The sequence below is a fragment of the Lissotriton helveticus genome, chromosome 5_1 (assembly GCF_964261635.1).
Source record: "Lissotriton helveticus chromosome 5_1, aLisHel1.1, whole genome shotgun sequence".
NCBI classification, from domain to species: Eukaryota; Metazoa; Chordata; class Amphibia; order Caudata; family Salamandridae; genus Lissotriton; species Lissotriton helveticus.
In genome coordinates this window covers 383,813,508-383,833,764 of record NC_136065.1, presented here as the reverse complement: position 1 = coordinate 383,833,764, position 20,257 = coordinate 383,813,508, and the positions used below count along the sequence as shown (strand labels likewise).

General features: G+C 42.5%; 1 protein-coding gene across 3 annotated transcripts in view; it reads left to right on the top strand.

The window, feature by feature from the left end:
• The window catches only part of LOC144754586 (alkaline phosphatase, tissue-nonspecific isozyme-like), a 323,201-nt gene that overhangs the window by 157,081 nt on the left and 145,863 nt on the right, over positions 1 to 20,257 (top strand). For all 3 annotated transcript variants that reach the window (XM_078642556.1, XM_078642554.1, XM_078642555.1), the window contains exon 5: positions 16,168 to 16,342. In XM_078642556.1, coding sequence (XP_078498682.1) covers positions 16,168 to 16,342 — 175 coding nt within the window. The remainder of the gene's footprint in view (positions 1 to 16,167; positions 16,343 to 20,257) is intronic.

The following is a 20,257-nucleotide window of genomic DNA, read 5'->3' as shown; positions in this document are numbered from 1 at the left end:
ACTTGTAATTTGCGAATACCAAAAAATAGTAAACTTGCACAAAAGTGTAAGTTTACCCTTGTTAATCAGGCCCAGAGTGTATCAGATATTTGACATTGAACCGCACCTCCAGTAAATGTTCCTGTTCTTGCTGATATCCTGGAATGTAGTTCTGCTTGATGCAGATGATGCAGAACTGTTGACATGGACTGAGACCCACCTACACTGTTGAAGTCTTTAGAGATACATAGTGGGCAAACCAGTCTCAAACTTAATGACCCCAAGATAAAAGTCTTGGTCTTAAGCAAGTACTAACCAAACAAGAACAAAGTCATAAAACTAGAACAGGTGGATGTTTTGATTATCTTACCATCAGCTTTATGGAAACGGGAGCTCGGACTGACCACCTGCAGAGAAACAAACCGTTGCTAGTAAACACAGCTGCAGTCCCGAGAAGGTTTAATAGGTACTACGCTGAATGTGCTACAATTTCCACCATTGAAGGCTACAGAACTAAGAAACCGGTCCTTGGATGCTTGTTTCCAGTCCATGGAGGACCTGGCTTGGCAGTTCGGGCTGGACTGTTCCCATGAGGCACAGGGTCAAGACTGATTTGCAAATGGCTGGGTTTAAACTGGGGTGGCATGGTGGGCAAAACAACAATGGATTTAACCCAGCTCTCTTGACTGGGGGTGAATGTTTTGATTTTTTCTGCATTCCGTCCATCATTTGTGTGTCTTTGGCTATAAAACTGAGCATGACTGGCCAGGTGCACTTTATGGAGCGTAGCAGAACCTTTGGGGTGCTCTAACGGTTCTTTTGGTGCTATAAGCTGCCTCTAAGTCTCCTCTGCATGTTACTCCACCAGCCATGTGAGGAGCTGAACATGGCATCAAATAAATTGAAATGCTGGCAATTCTAAGGCCACTTATGTGTGATATGATGATGAGTAAGTGGAACCCTCGCGATGAGCTGGTTGATTTAGTGACTATGGAGAGTGCTTCGTGCCGGTTTCATAAATATCAAAGGTTCATTTACTAATCTAATCCTTTCTGAACTGTAGCATCCAATCCATAAGATCAACGTCAAGGGTTGGGCATGTGACAGTCGATTTGCTTCCAGAATCTTTAAATCCCGTTTGATCCAGTTACATATACACATCCCCAGGAAAAAAATGCTAAAACATCTAAATGTCATACTCAGAGGCATAAAAACATTCTGAGCACAAATCCATTTTTCTTTCTATTTTGTTCTTGGTTATATGCCCTGGCCTAGATAGGCAGAGTTACAGTAGGATCTTTAGGCTGGAAACCACTAGCCTGAAGTAGATGAGCTGAAGCTTGAACCTTAGGACTGAAGGTATAACACTAGAAAAGTAAATCATACTCGCAAGTCAAAAGAACCCGGCACCAGTGCTGTAACTAAGTTACAGCATACAATCAAAAGGAATGGCTGAAAAATAAGCAGCATAGCATCTAATGGCTCAGTGGAGCAAACAAGAAGAGCTGCAACAATGCCTCTCCACTTCATGCTGAAGTATATAGAATTGAGAAGGAAACGTCCTATTGGAAGTGTTCACAAGAGTCTTGTTGGATTGATATTGCTTGTCCTTTGTTAATATTCTTTCTTATGATGGAATCGTCAATTTGCATTGGTTGTTTGAGTAAGTTTGCAATCCTTTGTTCCAGAAACTAGATTGCAAATGAACACTGCATGCCCCATCATATCCTTAAGTTCCAAGACCAGAAGTGCGGTCACCACCAGTGACACAGATATAAGCATGATGGCAGAGTGGTATGTCTTGGGCAACAGACTATGTATGCGTCTGTGCAGTGCACGTGAGTGCTATCTCTAAGTGTTGGCGCTAATACAAGCTGGAGGATTGGTAGTACGACTACCGTGACCCTAACGAGAAACTAATGCCAGTATGACCAACTTTTGCAGGGTAGTCCCCGGACTCTGTGTGCCTATACCAGGGAGCGTCGTGACAGTCAAAGTGGGCATGTGCCCTATAGTAAAACATAGATTATTGGAGTGGACAGGGAGCCAAATGAGTATTTATGTAACGACATTGCTGTATGTAGTTTTAACATTTTTTTTTATTTATCTCACACGGGGTGGGTCTAAAAGGAATATTTTGCACCCAACTTCAATTGTACTACTCCAATCAAAATATATAAACTCACACTATGTACGGTGGTAAAGGAATACATAGAAAAAGAGGATCACTACTAGTGTTCGGACGAGAACCAGCACTCACCCTTGGGTGACATGCTTCATCATAGGGTCCCCTCCGCACACTGGGACCGCAAGGTACCCAGTGTGGGCTACGTAGGAAAGGAGTAGGGGTATCCTACTGCATGTATAGTACTAGTTCCTAGGTGAACAAAGTGAGGGGCAGAGTGCTAAGAGAAAAGTGTGATTAAAACTATCTCCTGGTAGGTAAAAAAACTTTATTCAGGTGACCCCAGTGGATAAAAGTAAAAAGCGAAGTGAAACGGGGATATAGATATTACCCTATTGCTGTATGTAGAACAGGCACTTGTGCTAAGTTGTAGCTCATCCTCCTTGGTTAAGATACAGTTAGGTTTAATTTACATTAGGGATAACCTCGGTGTAAATCAGACGTGAATTGATTTGCTGGATCTACTTTAGACTGGCAATGTCTACCGTTGAGCAGCAACAGATTTCAAGGGGTAGGATTGATTCATTTGAAAAGAGAAGTAAAAGTGACAATTTTTTATATACCGCTTAATAACACACATTTGCCGGTACAAAATGCTGTAAAGTTTTATTATTTTCTATTTATATGATATTCTATTTCTTGGCAGCGGTAGAACTGATATACTGGTTTTGTCGGAACTTAAACATGTGACCTGCTGACCATTGAAACTCAGATTTAAATATGTTTTATTCCCTACACGAACCCTCATTCTCACATGAGTTGAAATGTCAAATTCCTGGAGTGATTCCCCAGTAGCATCAGGTCACCGTGCTTTCATTCCAGATGAGGTCACTGTCAGCATACTGATTGGTCTGGGTAACGTAGACCCAGTTGGGTCTCAAATAGGTGCAAAAGCAATTTTCACTGGTTTTAGCAGTTGTGCTTACATTATGACTCGGGTGCAAATGGTGCTTGCTCCTTTTTTGCCAGTGTCCCTTCTCAGCTTATAGCTGGTGCAAAATAGTGTTGCCCACTAGTCCTATTTCTCCAGGACACTTGTATACTATTGAGGCAGTGCTCCCAAGGGAAAGTTTAAGGACCCTCATTAACTTTTGGAATAAGGGCATTATGACACTGACCCTAACCTGAACATTCGTGTCATTTCTATGGTCAAGCAACACAGTAAATGCATGTGTTTGTCCATTAAATCACGACCGCTGTTTAAAAAGAGTGTACAGATGATACAACCAAATGTTTTCATATAAAGATGAATCTAATAGTTGGCTGGTCTGCCCAGTTGGTATAGAAACAAGGTAGAGTAGAACCACAGGGTAATAAAAGACATACTTAAGGTCATGTCCACCAGAATTGTAGGTGTCTTAGCCTAATGTCTGGTTAAAGGTCCTTGACTCCACACCTATGGCAGGTATTCTTGGATATTGAATGAATGCTGAACAGCATTATGGCAGATTGCAATGTAGGCTGTTTGGTGGTAAATGTACATTTCCTACCACAAGAACAATCCCCACAGTGTTCTTTCTCCCTTGGGTTGCCATGCGTGTAAATCAATGTAACTTTCACAGGTGTGCGCACACCCAACTCCACAGGGCATGTGGGGGGGGGGTGAGAGGAGGAGAAGTATGGTGAGGTGACTGCCAAGCTCCAAAAAGTGACCAGACCAAGAGCCAAGGGTGAAGAATTCAGAAACTGTTTGAAACCACAATGTATCAAGCCAATAGAAGTGGTTTGTGCATGCCTACAAGGCAGCACATCCTATACATGAACACATCTTTATGAGGACACAAAAATTCGTTCACCCAGGCACACATACCAACAGAAATCCAGACACATAGACACCATGACCAGAAATCGACATCCTTACTGATGCAGTGCAGATGTCCCTAATTAACTCCACCAGTCATTCCCTGAACAGGGTCTCGAGAAGGAGGGGGGTAGGTAGTGTTCACAGTGGAGCAGGGTAAAGCACACTATGTAGCAGGGAGACGGCACAGGCATATCAGACATGGGGTTATAAAGGTGTATCAAAAGAGTATGGTGTTTAAAAAACTGCATTGTGCACACTGGAGGACCGTACACTCCAGAAATAATTGATTACAGTAGGAGAATGTTGCAGACAGGAAAGTGCAGTGATTGCAAGGAGAAAATGGAGTACATGAGAAAGTGAGGGCTACAGGAAGGAAATGGGCGCATACAGGAGTGCAGTGATTACATGAGGAGAATAAGGCACAGGAAAATGGTGCACACTGGTTAGAATGGATCATACATACTTGCGAAGTAGTATCTTCCATAATTTTTCAAAGTGTTTTTGGGGAGGGTGAAACCACAATATCACTGTGAAGGGTAATCTAACCTGGCACACCACGAACATATTTCATTCATGTATTTCATTAACCCCTTGGATGTGTCGGATGAGCCCGGCCGTCCGACGTCAAGGTGGGAGTGGTTCGGACGGCCGTCGTCCGCACACGCCGTCCGACGTCACGGTGGGCGTATGCGGACGACGGCCAGGACCCATCCGAACCATGCCCACCTTTTATTTCGCATGCACCGCGGCAGAATTTCCGCCGCAGTTAAAGGGTTAATATATATTTCATTAGGAACCTCTGTATTTTCATCCAAATTTTGTGACATTTGTGCTGTAAGGTAGCCCGTTTAGCCCAGTTTTTTAACATTTTCTCTGCATGCCTCTGGAACCCCAAAGAGAGAGTCATGCTTGCCTGCCTCACTCCCTCAATAGTGTTTGTGGTAGATATTTGAAACCCACCCCTTTCACTTTTAAACTTCTGTGCAGATATTTCCTAAACACTACAATGACACATGAGGGACAAAAGGTACTTCTAGACACCTCTTTGCAAATACAAACTTTTTTCAACCCAACCAGTTAGAGTGAGGAATACCCCTACTGAGTTAATGCACAGTATGTGAAATCATAAAAGATTCATGTTACAAAATGACTTTGTTACTTATCAGTGGCATTAGTTCTGCAGCTTGAAGAATTTTCTGGATTCACATGCAATCTGTCTGCTTCTGCAGAAAAGCACATGAATTTGCAAATGGAGTGGAGGGAGGGTACATCAACGCACAGAAGAGGAACCCAAAACTACATGAGGGCCTCCAAAGGGAAACCATATTGGTAATGCATTGATTTCACCTATGTGATGAATAACAATAAGCTGTTTTTATCAATCAACGCCTGAATGAAGGAAAGAGCTCCCTGACAAGTATCACAGGAGTGGAGAGGATGTGGCACTGTGGCCAGCACTACTGACTCGAGAGCTGGGAATATCGGTTCGAGTCTCGGCTGCACAACATCCTGTGATTCTGAGCAAATCACTTAATCTCTCCAGGTGATAAATTGTGCTATATAGATCTGCTGCAAGATGAAAAAGCAGAAAGAATCAAGTTCTTATGAAAACAATTGTGCCACCAAAGTGAATATTAACAGTATTTCGGCTATGGGAAACTGATAAGAGAAGCAGATGAGGAACAAGCATTGGTAAAAGGAAGAAAATATGCTATAGCCAAGAGAAAAAGGAAAAGTAGGTGGCAAGCACAGAAGCCAATGAAAAAACAGGAAAGAGAAGGGTGGGATGTATGCCTCTTTTAAGTTTATATTAAAAACAATAGATTTCACAAGCACAGCCAAGCATTTTGCAGGCGAAACCTAAAAAGAAATCTGAAATTGGGGTCCAGGCCGAGGAGCTTCTGGTGCATATGTCTGACATTATCCGAGGAGGGACCTAACACCAAATGTTCAATTACTCGTTAAGGTCAAAAACAAAAAAAGACAAGTAGAGGCAATTCTTGCCCGAACAGCCAGATGACAGGAAAATGTATAGATTATGAATCCTGAATATTCTTCAAGCTGCCAAAAGTGCTCCTACATGTAATTAACTGTTTCGTTTTGGCAGGGACAGAGGTGGTCCATATTCTCTGAAATTCTTGGGTTATTATTAAAGGGGTTCTCACAAAAAATCTAATTGTGAAGCAAAGATTCCATAGAAGTTCTGTAGACGGCAAGGAGTGGGGTTGAAAGTTTTAGTCAGAAAATCAGACTTCTAATTGAAAATATGTGTAGACCTCAGAGCATTAAATGTGCATAATCCTCCTCAGCCTAACATGAATGAATTCGTTTTTAGTTTGGAAGTGGTGAGTGGTTCTCCACCCTTGATTTAAACACTCTGCGTATCACCAAGCCTTACTGACTCCAGAATCAAAACATCTTACTGCTTTCCTCACTCCATTTGGTCCATACCAGTTTCGGAGGATGCTTTTTGGCATGGCTTCAGTATATCAAAGGCCATGTTTCTCATTGTTGGAGACGTTGACATGTATATGAAGTGCTTCCAAGATGATATCTTGTTTTTCTGAGCCAGAGAAGGAACAGAGGGAGCACATGCAGGAGGTGTTAAAATATCTGAAAGAGAAGTGTTTCGCCATCAGGAGTGAAAAGTGCAAGCTGTTGCAGAAAAAGTTGAATATTTGGGACATAGAGACTAGAGGAAGAATAGCCAAAGGCCTGATTGTTGAAGCTATTCAGAAAGCATCACCTGCTGACAACCAGGAACATGCTGTCTTTTTCTGGATTATATGACCACCACAGTAGATCTGTAATTAGCTTTGTAGAAACAATGGAACCTATGAGACTATTTATAAGGAAATATGCTTATTTTCCTTGCACAAAGATAGGCTCTTGAAAAAATTAAGTCAGGCATCATTTATGCGCCAACTTGCAAACATTTCTTTGTGGGCAAAGAAGATGTGATAACAGTGGACACCAGTTTATATGGGCTAGAAACAGTTTTCTCTCAGAGAGATGGGAAACCGGAATGGAAAGTGCCGTTTGCCTCTGAAACATTGAATGCCACAGAGCAGAGCTATGCTGTGATTTAGAGGGAACTGGTAGGCTGTGTGTGGGCTGTTGAGCACTTCTATGATTATATTTAGGGCAATCGTTATTTTCTGCGTACTGACCTTCAAATCTCCTAGAGGCATCCAGTCCCCAGGAGGATGTTGGAAAACCAATGCCCAGATTGTGAAGTAACTTCCACATTGCAGGTGTATTGTTTTCTTGTAGAGTATGTACCAGGAAAATTCAGAGTGACTGCAGATTGTCTGTTAATGAATGAATGAATGAATGTAGTCTTGTAAAGCGCAGACTTAGCCCAAGGGCATCAAGGCACTGGTGCGGGGCAACCGGACACAGGAAAAATAGAGCTTAAGCAAAGGTATCAGGAAAAAAGACCTTGCGAAATAGTCAAGTCAAGTCAAATGATCTTTATTCGGAATTAAAACATCCATAAAAGTATACACAGGTTAAGTTTAAAAAGTACAATAAAAATAATTTAATATAAAGAACAGGTGCATTATGCTGTTAAACAAGTGTCAGAATATCTACATATCTATACAATAATATTCAATACTCAGATGTACAAAAAGCAAATGTGCAAAAAAGCAATACGCTAATATTCATCAGGCAAATTCCATAGTTGCCCGTGAACGGACACTAGCTTTAAGAAAGCAGCTCACGATAAATATCTCTTCATCCGAGATCATCATCTGAAAAGTTTTCATTGCCTGAGTAAAATCCCTGAAATCATGTCTGCGGCAATACGGCATCAGGTATTGGGAAGTATAAAGTTTATAAAAACCACAGAAGAAAAAATAGTGTGTCAAACTTTGTTTGCTGCCCACGGAACAAGGACAATCCAACTGTTCCAGATGTTTATTATAACCAAGGGGAAAGCTTAGTAGATTTACAATGCTTCCATCCCAAAATCGGAACAGAAAGCTCCTGTTCCATCTTCCTAGTGTAGTGAGCAGATATCTCTGAGGTGAAACTAAAGAGCCGTTAACGGGCTCAGCATAGGAAATGTATTTAATAACAGAAGGTTTGGGGTGTTCTAATCTTATCCGCTCCTCCCCATATAATACGTAAAGTGCCCTTTTAACTATGTTCTTATGTGAATGGACAATGGTGTTTGGGGAGCTATACAAAAGGCCCTGCCCCACACTGGACAGACTTTTCTCAACTGCTTTCAACCATGGTACATGGTGGGACCTTTCGCTTTGTAGGCAGTCTGATATTATGCTGCGAGTTAAGTGGGCCGCCGGATTTAGCCAAATTTTTAGCCAAAAAAGAGCGGGCCTGGATCGAATGAAGTCCTCAATGTACAATAGCTTAAGCTCATTATGGCAAATGAATGTTGGAGCACAGAAGGCTCCCCCCAAAACTTTTCTGCAAAATCTATTTTCCTCAGTCTGAATGGGCACACAATTAGAGTATCCCCACACTTCTGCGCCGTAAGTTCCCGTAGGTTGGCATTGAGTACGGTAAATCTTTAACAGTGAAGTGATAACGTCAGCCTGTTTAGGTTGCCGTAGGGAGAGAATCGAGTTGATGGATTTACCAATTTTGTTTCTCCCATAGGCAACATGAGGTTGCCAGGAACCCGTATTAGAGAATAGCAATCCTAGGTATGGAAAAGTGCTTGTGCATTTTAGGATATTGTCACCAGATTTAATTGAGGTTATGTTATATTTTTTGGGCCCACAATTCATAATAAAAGATTTTTTTAAATTGGTGGTAAGGCCCAAATCTGACATAAAAACAACAAAACCAGAAATTAAAATACGCAGGGCATTGGGTATGCGGCCCATTAGCACCGCGTCGTCCGCGTACAACAAAGCGGGGATGGGGTTGCCATTTATAATTGGAACATCATTAGTTATTGCACACAAGTTGCTGCTCAGCCCATTAATATACAAAATAAAAAGCAGGGGGGCGAGTACGCAGCCCTGTCTGACACCCCTGCCAATTAAAATGTCATTCGAGACTACTCCCTCAGTGTTAATACGCACTCTGGCCTTTAGGTCCCTATGCAAATAAGAAAGAAAATAGACCAAAGAATCATCAAGACCATAACTAAGCAAAAGTGACCACAAACTAGAACGATTAACAAAATCAAAAGCTGAACTTAAATCCATAAAACCAAGGTACAATGGGGATTTTTTTACAATAGTGTACTTTGCCATTAATAGGTTCAAATTCAAGCATTGTTCAACAGTGCCCACATTGCTTCTGAAGCCGAGCTGGCAATGGTGTAGGACATTATTATCCTCAGCCCAGCTCCTTATCCTGTTAAAAATTACCCTCCCGAGAACCTTCAATGTGTTGTCAATTAGTGATATCGGGCGGTAACAGCCAGGGTCTAGTCTGTCGCCTTTTTTAAATATTGGTACAATAACACTGTTTGACCAGGATTCTGGGATTGAATTGTCGAATAAATTATTAAACAAATTGCATAATAAAGGGCCCAAAAATTAATTTCAGATTTAATTTGATCTATTGAAAGGCCGTCGGGGCCGGGAGCTTTATTGCCCGCACTTTCATCTATAGCATCCTCAACCTCGGATAGTGCGATGCTCAAAGATCTAGCGGGCCCAACGAAAAGAGCAGTATCTGTAAGAGGCCCTGGTACAGCGTAGATTTTAGAAAAGTGCTCTGCCCACACATCTCCTGTTATATTACAGTTAATAGCTTTGATGTTGGAACCAAAAGATCTTAGGGACTTGACCTCTCTCCAGAATCCAGTGATATCTTTCAGGGCCGCGGAGCGAACGAGGGATTCCCAGTGGTCTATCACTAGAGCCTCAGATCGGGTACATAGCGTGGTTTTACACCTTGCTCTAAGGTCTCTTACGAGTGACAGATCCCTCGGTTTAGTTTTCAGGGCTTCCCTTGCGAAATAACAAAAGAGAGGCTTGGCCGGATATCTTAAGAGGGAGAGAGTGCCACAGTTTGGGCGCGGCCGTGGAGAAGGCTCTGCCACTCCATTTGACCTTCTGAAACCTAGGAACAACAAGAAGGTTTTTATGTAAAGATCAAAGGGGTCTACTGGGGGCATAATGCTGGACAAGCGACTTGATGTCTTCAGAGCCAGCATCATAAAAGGCTTCATGGTCAAACACAGGATTTTGAAAGTGATCCTGTGGTCCATCGGAAGCCAGTGCAGGCTCCTAAGCGCGACCTTGGCTGAATTATGTCTAGGAAGATTCAGCACCAGCCTTGCTGCCGCGTTCTGTGCCATTTGGAGCTGGTGGATGAGGCTCCGGTTAATGCCCATGTAAAGGGCATTGCAATAGTCCAATCTAGAAGACACTAATGCCATAGTGGCCTGCTTACGTGCACCAGGGGAAAGATAGTGGGAGATCTTCCTAAGGGTCCTAATAATGCCGAAACAGGTGGAGACAGTCCTGTTTACCTGAAGATCTAGGGAGAGGGCCGTATCCACTATCACCCCCAAGTTTTTCCCATGGGAGGCCGGACAAGGGCAGTCCCCGAGCACGGACGGCCACCACTCACTGGACCAGATTTCCTGATCCTTCCCAAAGTTCAGGACCTCGGTCTTCTCTCCATTCAACTTCAGGAAATTTTCCACCATCCATTGGGAAACAGCCTCCATACAGTTCCTGAAATTGAGGGCACAGTCCTTTACCGTATGTGTAATAGAGACCATTATTTGGGTGTCCTCCGCATATGACAACACCTCCAACCCAAATGATCTCACCACACTTGCAAGGGGGGCCACATGTTAAGGTTAACCTTACATGAAGATGTTACCGGTCGTGACATTATGAATAAGATCAACTAAGATATGGAAGTTATGGCTCCTTTTGGAGAAGTCATTTCTCCTGTTGTGAAATTTATTTCTGATAAACAATTGAAGGAGTTGAAAAAGAATGATGATTTGAATATTTGTGCATTGGAATGGGTAGTGAAAGGCTGGACAGAGTGCATGGATAGTGCTCCAGAGACATTATCATACTGGAATAGGGCCATTGACCTGAAGGTGGAAGAAATTTTACTATTCAAAGTAGGTAAATATGTGCCTTCTATAGCCATTTGCAATACAATACTGAGTGTTGCTCATGAATGGGCACCCATCCATGCCTTCCATGAAAAGAAGATTGAGAGAGCACTTTTGGTGTCCAGGTCTGGATCTAATGGCAACTTACTGAGCTTTGAAATTATTTATGTGATATCTTACTTCAATTTATGTACCAGGCAGGTTGGTTTTTGTGTGACTTCTGGATAAAATGGCAGAAGGTGGAAGAGAGAATGCGTGTAGTGCGGTAATAGTGATAGAATGCTTAAAGCCGGACCGACTCCTCTCACTCATGCTTCTTGGCCAGGGCGACGCTGGGAAGGGGTTGCCTTCGATATTTTGTAATCAGTGAAATGATTTCGTAGAGAGGTTCAATTGTGTTCTTAAGAAAGATTGCACCGCTTGGTCACGCACTAATGTACATGGATGGAAAGAGCATGTTCACTGTAAGATTAAGTTATATTGTGTCACCCCGAATACTCTCACTGAGGTGAATAAACTTCTGATTGCTCAAGGGCATAGAACCTGTCACTAATGTGAACAAGGAGGAGATTGGTCCGAAAAGAGTTACACAATGTGACTGTGGACAGATAGCTTCTAAAGTGGCAATTAAATAAGAAAATCTCAAGAATGGCATTACCAAGGAAAGCAGATTGTGATTACAGATTTCAAAGGAAATTTGGTAGAAATTCTCAAGGACTGCATAGTGTTGGTGATTGTAATTGTATCTATATAGCGTATACTACCCCTGACGAGGCGTCCGAGTGCTTTTCAGTGAGCAGCACGCCACTCCGGAACCCAAAAACATTAGTGGTAAATTAGTATTAGGAAATATGAGTATAGTATTAGTATAGGGAGGTACAAGTTAATATGAATGGAGGACATGTGAGTCTGCTACTTGGATTTAATAGAGTAATGGAGGGATAGAAGAGGGAAGAAAACCAGAAGTGTTAATTGGGAGATCGTAGTAGTAAGTTGAGATCTGGGATGAGTAAAGGAGAGATGGAGGAGGGAAGAGCCTGTAGGAAGGCGTTAGGGAGAAAGAGAATCAGAGTAGAAAAATGAGGTTTGGGATGAGGTTTTGGATGAATCCGATGAGAGATAACATGAGGGAGAATTTAGTAGGGTTGTTTGGGAGACCCTAGTGGTAAATTGATGTTTAGGGTGAGCCAGAAGGTATAGAGAAGGGAGGAGTCTAGGAAGGGCTTAGGCTGAGAGAGAGTGAAGATATAGGATACATTGATAGAGGTGTTGGGTGATGGTAGGACAGAGTAAAGATTTCGAGACGGTAATTTTTTTGTGTACAATAGGACTAAAGTAAAATATAGATACATGAATACATAGTAAGGACATATATGTGTAAGGAACATAATATATTGAGATGTGTGTGTTTTTGGTTTTGTGGAGAAGTGAGAGGAGATATCGATGTAGTGGTTTTCTGTGAAAGATTTGTATGTGTAGTACTGCTGGTGGGTGTATTTGAATAGTACAGAGGTGGTGATGTGTTTTGGAGAAAAGTATTTGGTGTTAAGAGGGGATAGGCAAGAGTTGTGGATGTTTGTAGTAATGAAGTCCAGTACCCGAGATGTACTTTAGGTAGATTTTTTAAGTTGTAGATAAAAGTTGTAGAGTTCATGTGAAGCAGCCCCACGAAGAGCAGTCTGCCTGCTGCTCAGCCCATAATCCAACTGTCACACTAGGTTCCCAGGCACCCAAACATTCCATTTATCATCACCACACCAGCATGCCATGCAGCACATTCATACAGCCTGAGCAGCTAGGGAGAAAGTAATACGATAATTACAATACAGGTTACTACAGTGTTTGTGTTAGATTTGATCACTGAAATAGGTAATTTGTGGGGTGGAGTGGTGTATAAGGATTGTGTGATTGTGTGTAATTGGTAAAAGAGTATGGAGGAATCACAAGGTCCTGCTGTATCCGATGCAGTCAGCAGAATAAGACACATGACTGGGAAGTATGTTAGCAATAGGATATGGCTATATTGTGTCACCCACATACCCTCACTGATGAGAACCCCTTCCACTGGCTCAAAGGCAGTGAACGCGTAACTATGTTGAACCCACAGTGGTTTAAGAAGGAGATTGGTTCCAAAAGAGTTGAAAGATGTGAGTGTGACGAGATGGCTTTCAAACAAGAGAAGATCAAGCAAAGGCATGAGGAAAGCAGGTTGTGGTCTCAGATTTCAAGGAAGGGGACTGATTGAGACTTCTTAAGCCTGGTTGGGTCACCAAAGGCTTTGCTAGTTTGGCAACCTGATTAAACTGTGAAGTTCAGTTCTCACAGTGTGATGACTCGAGATGAGACATGTTTGGAATATCATGCTGGTTGTCAAGTGTAAAGTAACTTATTGGTCAGGTGAGAGTTATTTGATGAAAGTAGGTATCTAGTTGTGTCCCTCTCAGGATTTACCAGCAAAGGGGAACTTTTATGGCAGATTGAAACTCCTTTTATAAACTTAGTAGGTGCTAAAGTTCTCAAACACAGTGATTGCTTTCCTTCCAAATGTTTTATTCTGGATCATCTTAATTTTGCATATTACATTGTGTATGATTTTATTATTTGGTGTTCCCTTTCTTGGCCTGTATTGCTTGCCTTTTGTTTCCATAACAAAGGGATAGGTGTGTTGTGTCTTCCTTCCTCACTATTCTGTTGTATCCAAACAATGCTCATACTGTGTGAGCCTTTGTTGATGAGAGTCGATTGTCGAGAGTGTGCCCGATCAGTTGGGCACTGTGCTGAATAAAGGACACTTACCTCACCATGTCCTTGTTTTATTACCCTGCTCTGCATGTTGGGAGCAGGACAGGGCTGCCAAGCAAAATATGCACCTCCCCAAAAGTGGTAAAAACCTGGTCCAACTTGTGTAAAGATGTACTAACTGTGAAGGCATAGGCTGCTGCGCCACGTCCAAGGACTGTAGCCCCACTCCAGCACTTTGAAGAACTACAGCTCCCCTAACCTGCCTGGTCCTTGCCGTGGTGCCTTCTGCCTCATCAGCTCAAGCATCCTTTAGAAAGGGTGCTGTCAGCAGGATCAGTGTCATCCACTCTGAATCTTTAGAACCGGAATATATCTTCAACTTTAAATAGTTATTACTTCATGTCCATAACTCATTTATAGACCCTTGTATCCTAGCCGGAGGGGTAGTATTTTATCCCAAGCACGGACTGTCCAAACTTTGCTCATAATGATCAACTTTGCAGTGAAGGGCGTCAGATCTCCCTAACTTCAGAAGTTAATAATCCACTTAAAGTACAAGCTGTCCTAAGACAGTCTCATGGTGGAGGGACCTGACCCACATTGGTTAATATTATATTGAAAGATGTACCCCTGCTAACAAATGTTTCTAGGTGACTGCCACTGACCTATATAAACCTGAAAGTTAATATTCTGTCCAACACATGGACTCCTTTCCTACAAATGATATATTGATTCATCACAGCGTCACACATTTTTCTGTCAGTTATAGCTAATAGTATATTACATAGTCTGTGGCAGAGAAATGTATAGCCATTTGCTTAATCAAGGTTGCTGAATTATATAAGGCACTGTCAAGTGGCCTTATGTTTGCAGGCATATACCTGTCATCACAAGATATGTAAGTCGGAAGCAGTGTGGCTGGCTGGGAAAGTAATTACTTCCACAACCCCTCTTCTGTGGCAGAGTCCTTTCACAGCTAATTGGACAGAACCTTTGTGACACAAACCTCTATTGTAAAGTCTTTTATATACAATCTGTAGTGTTAGCTGATGTTAGCTGAATCTCAGAATCCTCCTGCCATTTACTGCCTCCCAGGAGAGAAAATAGTCTTATTATGCAAGATACCTCTTGGGCCAGGAACTTGATTCGCATTCTGGAAGACCCTAGCTGTGTTACAGGTGTTGATACATGTGCAATGCGTGCAATAGGTAAAGAGACGTTCAGAGAACTGTCCTACGCTTCCCATGTGTAAGAAAAATCTATTCTTGTTAAAGGTTTTACCTCTCAGTGGACAATACTTTTCATAACTGTGCCATACAGTATCTGAATTCCAAACCTACTGCCCCCTCCTTGAGTAAGCCTCGACTGCCTGACGTTACTACCCTTGGAGAGTCAAGCGTACAAAGAGAGTAACTTAGTTATTCAATTTAATCAGCCGCGGCCTGTGGAGGGAGTTACGGTGGGGCAGGGAGGCAGGGCGGGGAGGGGCAGGGCAGGAGGGACCTAAAAACTGGCATATGGATAATTGCAGGTAAGTACACAATTTAATTAATAAAACGAATTTCGTAGCGCGCACTGCATCATTTTGCGATGCAGTGCGCGCTACGAAATTCGTTTTATTAATTAAATTGTGTACTTACCTGCAATTATCCATATGCCAGTTTTTAGGTCCCTCCACCCTGCCCCTCCCCCTCCCCGCCTCCCTGCCCCACTGGAACTCCCTCCACGGGCCGCGGCTGAATTTAATGCAGTTGTAACTTGAATTGCAGAACATTAGTAGTAAATTACATCACTACCACAGATGCTCCCTAGTCATCACTGACAGCTTGAGGACCATGACAAACTACATCTCGGAAGCTAAGGGTAAATAGAGTAGTATTTTTTTTACTAAAGAAGGCTCAGTTCTTTCAGGAAACTTAACAATCATTTGTGCCTTTGACAAGTTTCTGTACTCCCCCTGTTACTACAAATACATTGATCAGGTCAACCATTTATCAGGTGCATTCCTTGACTCAAGGTCCCATTCCAGTATAGTCTCAAAACGCGTTCACCCGGCGAATGGAATCCTCTTGAATTGGGTGCAATAGGTTCCATTTGACCAATACATGTGTATCTGTTACTTGGGCATTTGCTCACACTTTCAGGCAGAATTATTATCTTCAGGTGGACATCTACCAATGGGTCCAATATCCTGCATGTGTTGGTAAGTGATTTCTTTATGTGTTGTAATTAATTTAAAAAGAGTTGTAGCATCTTTGACTTTGTTGCTCTGATGTGACCAGATGTCTGGTACTCGTCGGTTTGTAGCTCAGACCCATACATGTCTTCTTAATGTGAGGCAGTGTTGTGCATCTGAAAACTGTGCTTATAACTCTGTTTTTTTTTTTTTAGACATACAACACTAATGCTCAGGTGCCTGACAGTGCAGGTACGGCTACTGCCTATCTCTGTGGAGTGAAAGCTAATGAAGGTACGGTGGGGGTGAATGCTGCTGCTGTCCGGGGCCTGTGCAATACCACCAAGGGCAATGAAGTGGAATCCATTCTGAAGTGGGCGAAGGCTGAAGGTGAGTGCATGGGAGAGGATGCCCCTTGGTGCACCAACTTTTTATCCATCTTGAATTGCGGATGTTCAGCATAGTAAAACATAAATATAATAGGGGAAGCCTCTTATAGTGAGATACAAAAATGCTGGCTCTGTATGGCTGCACACAAATTAGGATTTTAGTTAGATACTGTCCCAAACGAGCATTAATATTAATGTACCTAGTGGCATGAGCAAGTCTCCTTTGCGGATCATAATCCTGCCAGGGCTAGCATTGCTAGATACCTGACTATTAGTAATTACTGGAAGTGGTAGGTTAGTCTACACCTATCAATCAAAGCTTTCTGTCAAGGGCTTTCTGACCTGGACCACAGACTGGGATTTCATTCGTATTTCAAGTCTGTGTGACAATATTTATGATTACTGCACAACTGTGACCCTTTGTGGCTAAGGCTGTGCACATGAGCTAAGCAATAAATATCTTTTTAGATAATTTACATCTCATTGACACATGGGTCCAATTAATCCGTACTGTCTTCTGATCTCTGTTTGGCATTTACATCTTTGTAATTAGACTTGGAAGGGGCAATTTAGCCGGTTCTTTATTATCAAAAGGCAAAAAGTTTAAGAACCATTATATACACTGGTAGATAGGAAACAAAATGTAAACCTGAAGTCTCTAGCACCTTCCTAGAGCGATATTGACCACACCATTAACATAACTCTGACCCATTGAGTGCGATAGTAACTGTTACCATTTGACATTACGGCCTATGTCAGTCTATTGTAGATGTTTGCGACCACCTTGTGACACTCCAAGGTGTAATAGAAGCCACAACTTAGAATCACTTTCCAACATTTTGGGGACTGAAATACAGTAGGAGATGCAAAGTTCTCAGACCATCACTTTAGTGGCTAAAACATGTTTTTCCGGGGTTCATTTGCAGTCATATGATTTTGATGGGTTTTTTAATGAGGTTTCAGTATGCGCTCAGGATTATTTTGTTGCAGCGGTTACTAAACCTCCGATGTATTGGCCAGAGTACCTGTGGACACACTGCCCAACGAATGAATTGCCATCCCAACTTGGAAGGACAACAATCTCTTTTGGGTATTTTGTCTCCTGTCACTGATGCTGGAGAACAGATACTGGAGCCCACAGTCTAGTAGCTATGGTGCTTCTAGTTGTGGACAGTAACTGGCCAGGCTGTCAATTCACTCTGGGGGTTCCTAAGGGTGTTTGTCTGTTTCAGGGGGTTTGAATCTGTTTGGTCACAGTTTCCCAGTGGCAGATGAATCCACTATGGCCACTGATGATGCCAATACAAAGCCGCCGAGTAAGTTGACTTGATCTGTTTAGTTTATGTGGGGGCTAAAATTATATTTTCAAAACTGCTTGGTCCAGAATGGAAAATCCTACGGTTCTGGTATCAGCGATCTACTATAGCTGCCCCAACTAGGCCTTTGGTTCAGGTGGGAAAGCTGAGAATATCTAAGACCTTGGGGCAGCTAGAGATTACGACACAGGTGTCCTATGTCATGGGTATTTCCAAGGCTGAAGCATGCTCCCTTTGGCATTGGTTGAAGTGTTGACCAAGCAATGCTGGAGATCTTCTTTCATGGCCAGCGGGCTAGGACTAACCTTGGCAGGCGCAGTGCATTGGGTGGTTCCACCCAGGTCCATCTAGTAACACTGAGCCTTGCTCTCAGCTGGATGCTTGCCACTCCTTGTAGTTGCAGTGCATTAGCTAAAAACAACAGGCAGGTCTTCTTCTCCACACTGATCGGCAGCAAGACTGCTTCCAGATTATGACCAGACTTACTCCCAGACTAGAATTGGAAGAATGGCAACTAACCTAACATGTATTCCATTACTGGATCTTCCATTATTTATAGCTACACTGATGCTGCTCTTTGAATGCAGGGATAAACATGAAAATACTGGGTAGGCAAGAGGGTTCATACTCAAAATCCCTTGCTTGTCAGGTACTGCCATTCAGGTTGTCTGCTCCTCCAGATGTGGGAGTGCATGACTTTAGTGTGGTCAGCTCAGTCAGATCATGCATCACTTCAGCATGTTCTTGGCTGGCTGGACCTGCCTCAGGTCAAAAGTGTATTGACCTTAGGCAGGAGTCCAGATGTTAAAGAACTCAGAATTAGGCAGGAACTGGAGGTGTAGTCAGATTCACACTAGCTGTGGAATTGCAGATACCCTCTAATGGCTGGTGATCTTCATGACCCCACCTACAGAGCCAGATAGTTTTGGGAATGCGACCAGAAGAATATGTACATATAGGGTTGCAATATCACCACATACCCCAAAAAAATATCCAGGGGAGGGAACTAGAGGCCACAGGGTCTCTAGGGTGAGCGGGCCTCTAATATACTATACACACACAGTTATAGCTACCCTAAAGTTCTGGTCAATTACGTTATGTTGCCATGTCATTAATAGCACTACTTAGTAGGAGTGCTGGGCAATTGAAAAATTGTGAAGGGGTGTCCTAATACTCCAATCAGGTGTCATGCTTCATCATAGGCAGCCCTCACTCTCTAAAAACCCGGCTTGGTAGAGAATGGGCCTACACCTGAAGACAGGGAGGCACATCTAATTATTTTAGTGGGGGCACGCGTAAATAGTGAATTTAAAAAATCAATCTAATACCCCAAGTTGCATTTAATTGTAGGGTGTATTACTTAGTATTAAAATCTGGATTGTGGGGATTAGGGGAGCTATCACCCTATCACCACTATTACCATTGTCAACATGTTTCTGTCTATGGCTCTAATGAGTCTGCTATAGTAAAAATAATGGGGCGACCCGGTGTCCCTCAGAACCTGGGTATAAGTATTAAGTAAAACAATTGGTTCTGTCGGGATTTTCAATTGCTTAGAGTACTCAAGGAGCAAAGACTTATTTACAAGAGTTCTCTCTCTGGATGTAGCAGCTGCCGGCCGGACGCGCCTTTTCCAGATCACGTAAATAACTTGAATGGCTAATTCACAAGACTCCAACCGGCTGGTGGAAGTCAAGTGAAGAAACAATTGAGGCTCCAACCGGCTGGTGGAGACCTGACCGTATATTCCTGACTAACTGAGAGGAATTATACTAGTTGTTATCTAAAAGCAACTCTCTTCTTTCACTGAATAAGAGTCCCTTGATACTTGCAGACTTCATCTACTGAGGCATCTGCATATTGACTGTCTACTCCTCCCTCCAGTCCTGAAGAAGACCCGTCTTGATGCATTTTACATTTGCGCTACTCACAGGGTCGAAATGTCGACTTGCCACATATGTCCGCACAGCGCTCATGATCACAGTTTAACTCATCAATGGATCCTGTAGCACATGTGCAAAAACAATAAGGCCAAACAAACCCTCCCCCCCTCTTTTTATCACAAGTTTACTTGTCTTGTATATAGTGTGCTGTCATTATCACCAATCACTACATGTCACTTTCTTCACCACAGTCACTTATTCCTTACTGCAATTGAATTTGTATATTGTGACAGCCATGAGTATTTGATACTTATTTTTTAATACATTATTGAATTCTAATTTTGGTGTGTTATTTTCTTTCACAAATCATTGGTATATGTGTTGAATTCTAATTTTGGTGTGTTATTTTCTTTCACAAATCATTGGTATATGTGTTGTAAATAAGTCTTTGCTCCTTGAGTACTCTAAGCAATTAAAAATCCCGCCAGAACCAATTGTTTTACTTAACCTCTAATAAGTCCGCTGCATTCTTCAGGATGAAAGACGAGCTCCTTATATAACAATGTAATAGTATATATTGCCTCCTTGTTAGGCCGACCTATGTCTGCCTTTAACCTAACGTGTGGTTCTTAGGTACCCCAACGTGGGGTCCTCATACCCCCTGAGAGGAGGGTTCTCGCCGTTCACCTAGATATGTCTGCTCCTGCTCCCCGACGG